Source organism: Mastomys coucha, unplaced genomic scaffold (assembly GCF_008632895.1).
Source record: "Mastomys coucha isolate ucsf_1 unplaced genomic scaffold, UCSF_Mcou_1 pScaffold6, whole genome shotgun sequence".
Taxonomy (NCBI): Eukaryota; Metazoa; Chordata; class Mammalia; order Rodentia; family Muridae; genus Mastomys; species Mastomys coucha.
This window is the reverse complement of record NW_022196912.1, coordinates 94794119-94803303: the sequence shown is the minus strand read 5'-3', so window position 1 is coordinate 94803303 and position 9185 is coordinate 94794119. Positions and strand designations below refer to the sequence as shown.

General features: G+C 46.3%; 1 protein-coding gene across 3 annotated transcripts in view; it reads right to left on the bottom strand.

Annotated features, from left to right (window-relative positions):
* Positions 1-843: 843 nt before the first annotated feature.
* The window catches only part of Rad51b (RAD51 paralog B), a 509707-nt gene continuing 501365 nt past the window's right edge, over positions 844-9185 (bottom strand). For 2 of the 3 annotated variants that reach the window (XM_031357180.1, XM_031357181.1), the window contains one exon: positions 844-1285. In XM_031357180.1, the coding sequence (XP_031213040.1) occupies positions 1269-1285 (17 nt within the window). In that variant the 3' untranslated portion in view covers positions 844-1268. Of the gene's footprint in view, positions 1286-4259; positions 4395-9185 lie in introns of those variants that run through there. The other variant, XM_031357182.1, reaches the window with a different exon arrangement.

The window sequence follows — 9185 nt, the reverse complement described above, 5'->3', positions numbered from 1 at the left end:
GATGATAGGTTGCCAGAGGCTGGAAAGATTGTTCTTAAAAATTTTGATAGTTAGGCACAGTACTCAGGAAGTAGGGGTACTCAGTCAGCCTGGTCTATACAGTGAGTTTCAGGTCAGGGGTATAGAGTGAGGCCATGTCTTAATAAAAATAAAATAGTTTTATATTTATTCTTTCTTTTCTTTCCCTTTCTTTCCTCTTGTGTCTTTTGTTCTTTTTGTATGGGCAATGTGCATGTGTACAGGTTGGAGGACAACTTTGGGGAGTCAGCTCTTTCCTTCTGACATGTGGGTTCTGGGTATTGAATTCAGGTCATCAGGCTTAGTGGCAAGTGTCCTTGCCAGCTGAGCCACCTTACCAGTCCTGGGAAGATTCAAATTTAGACTTTGAAGAGGCTTAAGCCCCCCAAACATTGCACTGAACCAGCTCAATCTAATGCCTCAGGGCATCAGGAACTGGTGGGCTGGGCATCCGAGGGAAAGGACTGAATTACCCTATGGGTCACCAATTGATTTATTTGCTAATTGATGGCTCAGCTTTGGGTTTCAACTCTAAAGAAATCAATTCATCCTTTATTAAATACTGCAAGAATCTCACTCTTTGTTCTGCAAGGCTATGCAAAATCTACCAGTGGAACATGAATTTATACTTACAATAGTTACACCACTAATGACCTTCCAAACAACACTAATACCATGCACGCTCTGCTTCGAAGTGAGGTCTGAGCCTGTCAGTGAGTTCTGAGGCCATCGACCTCCCTCTGACACGAGAGCAGACCCCCACATCCATGGCCCCCACGGTTTCAATATTTCATTTGTGAATCAGTTACTCTTTGGAGACCCCGGTTCTTTGTACACCTATTCTTTTTATTTGCTGGACAATACTTTATTCGGAAATGTTCCCTTCTGTAATTACAAATCTTGTTAGTCCCCCTTCTCCTCTCCATAGGGGGATTGTGGGCTTTAATTAATTAATGTGGCTGCACCGCTTTGAGGGGCATGGTTGAAAGGTGCTGTGTAACTGCAAATTGTTATGATGGCTGCTGACATCCCACGGTGGTGGAGCCCCTAGCCTCCACATCTAGAGCCTGGACAAAGGCTTCTTCATCCTCACCTTCCCTTCCGGGTCTGAAATCAGGGTTACCATCTCAACAGCAATCAACCAATTAATCCTCATTATGTTGGCTTCCGGTTCCTCTCTGCAAGCAGCACAGTCCTGTTTCATTTCACAAATCACATCCCATCAGCACCAGACAAAGGTCACAGTATCCCTATGGCCTTTCTTGGCCTAAAAGGAAAAAGAAAGGGGGGAAGAAAAGAAGAAGAAAAAGAAAGGGAAAGTTAAAAAGAAAATGTTGTCATGAGATGTACTAGCTTCCCACTAGTAACCTAAACAAAGCTTTCCCTGCTGCTGCCGTCCCCTCCCACAGAGCCAACCATTGCACGCCCCAGAGACACCCAGAAATGGCCCAGTCAGGGTTAAGGTCCAGCAACTCTGGCTTTGACTGCCGAAAGCCATAGACAAAAAGGGGAAGTCTATCTATACGAAGTGGGACAGGATCATCCAAAGACACGGGAGCCCCTTTTTGTCTTTGTAACCCCAAGTTTCTCCCGAGAAAGCCAGCTGCCTTCTGTGGCCCCAGGAAGCCCCCACAAAGGCCTGGATGTGATTTAGATGTTTTATGCTACACCTAGCACACCACAGCCCTTAACAAATGCCCAGGCCTTCCACTATGATGATAGCTATTGAAAGCAGCCCCGTAGGGGAGACTTGGCCTCTCATAGGGACGCTGCTGACCAAAACACTCCTTACAAGGTGGTGCCTCAGGCCCTTTGTTAGAGTGGTTGCAGGCAAGCCTCAGGGGGTCGTGTCTTCATCGGCCTCCATTTATCCTCCCTATTGAAGGGCTCCTTCAGGACACTGGTCAGTCTCTGTGGGAAATGATTTGAAGAGCAACAAAAGAATTTGGGCCCTTGGGGAGGGGGCTTCAGAATTCAGTAAACATCTGGACGTGGAAGGCCAGGTTCTCAAGCACTCTAGCTGGGGAGGTGTCAGAAGAGAGAAAGAGCTGTGTGCACAACGGAGAGGGCTTAGTTCTGTGCTGACAGTTGTTGTCCGGAGGCCTGGACGCCCCAGTAGGTCGACGGAAGATTTTTCAAAAGCTCCCCTATTTGTCAGTGAGTGCAGTTCACTCTCTGTCAGCTCCCGGGGCACATGTGAGGAAATGGAAGTTTCGCATGGTCAGTGAGCAGACGGGCTGATTCCGTACGGATTGTGAAATAAAGAAAGGTTGCATAAGCCTGTCCTGGTAGTTGCTCAGCATTTCTGTCACCCTTGAGGTTTGTAAAGCACTTACTAGTCAAGGTAACTTACTGATTCTTGGGACGAACATGTTTTAATTGATGAATAAAACAAACAAAGGAAAAAAAGAGAGAGAGAAAGAGAAGAGGAGGAGGAAGCGCGAAACGATTTGCATTTCATCACACGGGTGAGAGTCAGGACCTGAACTCTTGACTCTCAATGTCCCTTTATTGTTGAGTCAATCCATTTAGAACACATTAGTCAGCACGATTCAACATTTGTCACTAATCAGCGTCAGTGCTAGAACTAACTAGCCTTCCCCAGTGTCTCCAAATCTATCCTCAAACAGTAAAAGAAACCGGCCCCTGTCAGAAGACAATGGGATGCAGATTTTGTCAGTATTCACGAGCTGAATCCAGTTCAAGTCCCCCATGCTTTCAGTTGCCTTGCCTGGTCATCCGAAGCTGGGGAGAATCTCTCTTTTTATTCTTTTCAAGCCCTAGGGGGCAAACCTCTGCAACAGGTGTCAGTTTGGTTTTGATTAAATTTACTTAACTGCATCTTCCTTTGAGCTAAAAAAAAAGGGGGGGGGACTTTGCCCCCTCCTCCCCATGTCCTTTGCATCTGGAGCTTTGTAAACAATAGGTGTTCAGCTAGCATGTTCTGAACTGAACTAACCTTCGTGGGGCTTAAATCATATTCAAGAAAGAACGCCAAGTCCTTTTGGAAGTGATTTTTTTATTTTTTATTTTTTTGAAGAAAATCAACAACCTGAATTGATTTAACATCTTTCAGTGTTATTACCTGGGCATCTTAACAAATGCAAATTATTAACTCTGTGAATGACTTCCAGATTCTGCAGGAGGATCACACAGCCAGCCTGAGTATAGTCCAGGTCTTAGAATAAAACTTTTTCTCTCTAGCTATCTTTCAACTAATGTTTTGCTCGATGTTTAAAAAAACAAAAAGTGTAAATGGGGGGAAAAAAACCAGTTGGGAAAAAAATGTGTATAGTCTGTGACTTTGGACCCAAGTTCATTCTCTAGTTTCTTCTTTCCATACGAGTTAAATAAAAAACACACTGAAGTTCCTGCTTAAAAGACTGAGGAGGGGTTGGGACAGAATTTTTGGTAGAGTAACTGACATTGTATCTTAGCTTGCTACAGTCTCTGAAACTAAAGAGAAAAAGACAGAGAATTTTTAATAATCCAGTATTTAGGTTGCATTTCAAGGTTGTGAGAGCCCTAGAATCTGTACCTACTGTACCTGCAGTCTCTGTAGCTGGCCTCCGAAGGGGATGAGTCCTTGAAACACCTTTCTGTCATGGTAGTAGAAGCCCCCTCGTTTACTTGGGTACATGACTACTCAGATTACTAACATTTTCAACTTTTCTTGTCAAGCATTTCATGTACAGCTTGGCCAACATCATGTAAGCAGAAATAAAACGTGAAGCTTCTGGATAATGGTCCTTGAAGGTAGAGGAATGCATTCCCTCTCATCTCACCATTTAGCCATCAAACACAAACCCTGCTGCCTGGACCAGATGCTGAGCCATTCTGGGCTAAGACAACAATGGCCATATCTGAGGTGTGATGGAGCGGTAAGTCCCTGAACGGGTAAGTCCCTGAACAAACATGCCAATTTCAAGTTACAATCCTCTGCAGTGCTGTGTGAGAAAGCAGGGGTCCTCTGAGCAAGCACTGTCTAACCTAGGGGTTATACCCAGCAAAGTCACGACCCAGCTACCCTTGAGAATCTCTCAAGGGATCATCATCTGATCAGGATGACTGATGTCTCTTTTAGCTTAGAATATCAAGATTTAAGATTTGAGACTGGCTTGCAGTTTGTCAACAGAGGCCCAGCAACCCTGTGAGCTAAGTGGCTCCAGGGCTTGCCATGGCAGGGGAGGGTCCAAAGGCATGAGTTTCTTAAACCTTAGGCCCAGGCTGGATGCTGGAGGTGGTAGATGGATTTCACTGGTTGGAACCACTTCCTTTACCTGAAGAAGAAAGTGGTGGACGAGCCTACAAGGTTCTTGGAGGAAATGTGTGCATAGCTAACCTTCAGCAGGGAAGTAATTCTCACCAGAAATCACCTAAGGAGACAACAGAAACAAACACATGTTGTGTAGATCATTCCATTCCAAAGGCAGAATGGACAGAAGCACAACTAGGCTAGGAAAATCAGCAAAAGCCTCACAGTTATACGGACTGCACAGAAATCAGTTCATTGCCTTCAGAGGGAGTGTAAAGTGGGAAATCTCTTCAGACGGGAACAGTGGAGAGTGGAACTGGCAGAGCCTCTGGAATCCTCCGCACTTCCCAGAACCTCAGCAATTCCCAGAGAAGCCTCATGCCTGCCTACCAAGAGATCTATAAGAAGACCTGTTGCTCTAAATAATCAAAATTTTAAAAAAAAGGGGGGGGGGGATGGGGCACTGAAGAAATGGCTCAATGGTTCAGAGTACTGCTTTTGCAGAGAGCCCAGGTTCGACTCTCTGCACCCACATGGTCACCCACAACCAGATGAAACTCCAGTCTGGGGGTATCTGACACTCTGCTGGCTTCCTCAGGCACAGGGCATGCATGTTGTATACAGACACACATGCATGTAAAATAAAAATATGTAAATCTTTATAAAAATGTCCATGAACAGGAGAATGGGATTGCATGCAGAGGATATGGCTACCCGAAGTAACTTACACTGACTTATGTATGTCGATGTAGATATTGCATAGACACACGTTAAAGGGCAAGAGGAAACTTGTAAACAGTGCCTGATGAACCATTTGTGCAACCTCTAGGATGTACTGCAGAAGAAATCATTTCATGTGGCTTCACACCTAGACAGGAAAACGTTCAAGAGCAGCAAGGGAAGAGCTGCACCATGGAGAGCTTGACTGAGGTGTGTGGAAGGCGGACTCTCTTTATAGGCTTTAGTTTTGCTAAGTTTTACTCTCATAATTTAAAAAAGAAAATGAAACCAATGGGAATTTTAAAACTTAATTCTAGGTACTAGATATACATAAAGCTCATGTTTTATGACTTCTGTATTGTTCTGTATTTACAGAAATGCTTTCAGGCTGGGGCTAAATGTTAGTAGAGCTGCGTCAGTACCTGGCAGCCCAGGGACACAGTGACAGGCCAGCTCTGCCTTCCTCTCCATGACCTCTGGGAGGAGAATTTGCACTGCCTGCTCCACCAAACTCCAGGGCTCTTGGCCCAGTCTCCCACATGAATGTTGGGCTGTGCTAGGTATGTGGGATGTATTTACTATGTAGATATCGGTACCTGGATGGAAATAAATACGTTGAGAAGTTTTGGTGTCACTTTGAGTCTAAGAGGCCAAAAAAGAAATCTTTAGATAGACTACCGATTGCAAATGAAGGATGATGAGCCCTCAGGGCAGTATCTAGGGGAACAAATTCTTCCATATTGTCTCCCAGGTGGCTTAGGACTAAGGAAATGGGGTTAGAGACTTTAACCCAAGTTTGTGACAAGCATTCAGTGCAGATGAATATCTTTCTCTGTAGGCTTCCAAAGGTGCTCAAACAAGGTAAAAAAAAAAAAAAAAAACTGAGCAAGAGAGCAGAGACACGCAGCTGTCCAGCTCTCAAAAGAAACAGCTGCTGGCGCTTGCTTGTGCCTAGCTCCTCAGGAGCCATGTCCAGGTGGTCCAGTCTCCTCTCACGTGCCTCACCTCACCTCAGCTCCTTCCAACCTAAACTACTGCAGGACAGCGCAGAGCTAAAGCCAACAGGTCATGATAGAGCCTGGTGCTGTACAAACAATGGAAGACATACACAATTCTGTCTCACTGGGCAGTGAAGCTATCTTCCGTCCTCCTTAAAACAACTTGGCTTTCTGCTTTCTCAACCCCTCCCTGGATTCCTGAGGGAAGGGGAGTACAAGGCAAGCACAAGGCAAAGCAGTAAACAGCGGGCCTAGTCATCCGTCCGCTCCACTCACTGGGCCAGCTTCCTCCTTGGAAGGTCCTTCACCCAGTCATAGGCCCCAAGAAAATAGGGTTGGCTTGAGGAAGGCCAGCTGGCTTCTCCCACCCTGCACCAACCCCATTAGCCCTAGCATCAGAAACACACTCGGCTTCCCATCTCTGCTCCCATCCCAGCTGTTTTTGGCAGTGTATTTAGAGCTCACTGAGACCATGGGCATCTCCCTAGATGTAGGCCACACTGGAGTTCCCTGTAAATTCTCTCTTCCCATTTATAGCTTGGTGCTCTGACACCCACCCCACTAAAACCCATCCCCCAAGTCAATGGCTTTCCTGCATCCCTTCCCCTTCCCCCCTACCCCCATCAGTCCTGGCACCTCTCTGCTTCATTCATCCCTTGTGCAAGCTTTTCCACTTGGTAGTTCTGAGGCTTCCATGGAAGGGGGAAAGGAAAATTAGATTCACCGCCCCTTTCCATTCCCGACATCCTCCTTCCAGTTGTACAAAGGACTGAACTCGCCCTCTGACTTCACCTGGCCCCCTGCTAGAGGCCGGGGCCCTTGGAAGCTGGTGGCCACTAGGAGCTTTGCTTCCTCTCCTTTGGAGCCTAAGACTTTCCAGGGCCTAGGGCCGGTTGTGAGGAGGCAGAATCCCAGACAATGCAGGGCAGACAAAGAAGATGCAAACAGGATGGTATTACCATGTTAATGGCTTCAGCCCTGCAGCCTCCTGAAGATGCCTGGGAGGGTGGTTTTCTTTCTTTTACTTTTTCTTTTCTTTCTTTTTTTTCCTTTTATTTTTTTCTCTCTTTTTTTCTTTTTTTTGCCAAAGAATAGTTCCGCTTTCTATTTTACTACAACAATAGCACGGACTGGCTCCTTCAAGTGTTTCAAAAAGCAGCTTGAGAAATCTCTAACCAGCCCCTTGGTCTTTCCAGCCTGCCCTTTCAATTGTCTCCCCCAAGCCAGTGAACAAAGCGGAGGGACGGTGTCAGGCCCCCAGTCGCCCGCCTGCATCCCGGCATCCTAATCCTTGAGAACTCGTGAGGGGAATGGCCTGTGGAGCTGGTCAATCACATCTTGCCTTCACCTTTCATTTTCTCCCTGTGCTGTGCACAGAGAGCTTCAGGTATTAGGGATCTTTGGGGTTTGCTGAGGGATAAAAGGCACCGAGGGACCATTCCCACGGTCACTCATGGCCCCTCCCCCAGAGCAGCCAGCGTGAACTGTGCTTTCCCACCACTCCAGCCCTGCTCTCTCCTGCAGACTGACGTGAAGCTACAATGGCACCTGCCATTCTCTTAGTGGTAGCCTAGGACCTACCCCAGCCTCCTAGCTGACCTCCCCGCCACCCTCCTCTGTGTTCTGCAGGCAGGAACTGCAAGTTCACGAGCTTCACACTCTCGTCGACTGTCTAAGCTAGAGCTGCCCCTTCTCCAGGTTTATTATACAGGGAGCAGGGATTCTCTGCTTTAAACCTGGGGACTATGTAGGTCTTTCGGCATGCTCAGCTGCTAAGATTGGGGTGAGAATAAGATTGTGTGTTTCAGCCTATGATGATCTCAAGGGAACAACTGTACTGGAGAGGAGAGACAGAGGAGTATGTGGTCTCCCAGGAGAAGTGGGTACATGGAAGTTTGGAGGTCTTTAGAGATGGCTCAGGCTGCCGACTGCAGTCTAAGCCACAGGTGACTGTGGTCCACATACACAACTCACCATGTACATAAATACACATATACGGGCTGGTTATCGAATGAAAGGACTCAGAACATGTGATATAACCTGATGATTTCCTGTTCTCCTTCCTCTCCTCCCTCCAGCTCCCTTTGGTGCTCAGTGCTGGTTCTTATGCACCAGTTTCTTTTCTTTTTCTTTCTTTCTTTTCTTAAGATTATTTATTTATTTATTTTATGTATTGTGAGTACATTGTTGCTGTTTACAGACACACTACAAGAGAACATCGCATCCCATTACAGATGGTTGTGAGCTACCATGTGGTTGCTGGGATTTGAACTCAGGACCTCTGGAAGAGCAGTCAGTGCTCTTAACCACTGAGCCATCTCTCCAGCCCGATGCACCAGTTTCATTACTACCTGATAACAGGTTACTGTACAGTTCTTAAAAGCTGGGGACCCAGAGACTTTTCTCAAAATCACAGCAGAGCTGGAACTGAAAACCAAGCACTCTTTCTGATAAAAATGAGAACAGCTCCAGTCCCCGCCGTCCAGAAGAGTCAGGAGCACATGGCAGGAGAGCAGGGCAGGTGAGGTTCAGAAGCATTGCTGACAGGGGACAGGGTTCTCCTGCAGGGACGTGCTTCTGGGGGAAGCACTGGGAACAGAACTGGGAACAGCCTTGGAAAGCAGCCAGGGAGGTTTGGAGCCCCTCCCCTGGGAATGGTTTTTATTGATTGGAAACTCTGCATCCTGATATTTTCTTGAATTCTTTTCTTCTTTGGATATGTTGATCTAGGTCCATCCCCTTCAGTAACGTACTTTCTTTGCTGGTTTCTAGTTTCTTCTGTAGCTATATTTATTATTACTATTAGTTATTATTATTATTACTGTGTACGTGCATGCATATGTCCATGTACACACATGACATAGCAGTGTCATAGAATTCAGAGGGCAACTTTTGAGACTTGTTCTCTTCTTCTACCTTCTGTTTTTTCTTTTCCTTTTTAGATTCTATTTTATGTGTAAGAATATATGCGCGCCTGTTATCCACAGAGGCCAGAGAGGCATCAGTTCCCCTGGAATTGGAGTCACAGAGGGTTGTGAGCTGCCGGTGAGCGTTGGACATCACTCCTAACTGAATAGCCTCTCTACCTTCTTTCTAAGAGGCAGGGTCTCTCTTGTTATTTCTGCTGTGCATACACTCCAGGATAGCCCAGCCTCAGGCTTACCCTCCTGTGTCTGTCTCTCATCTCTTCACAG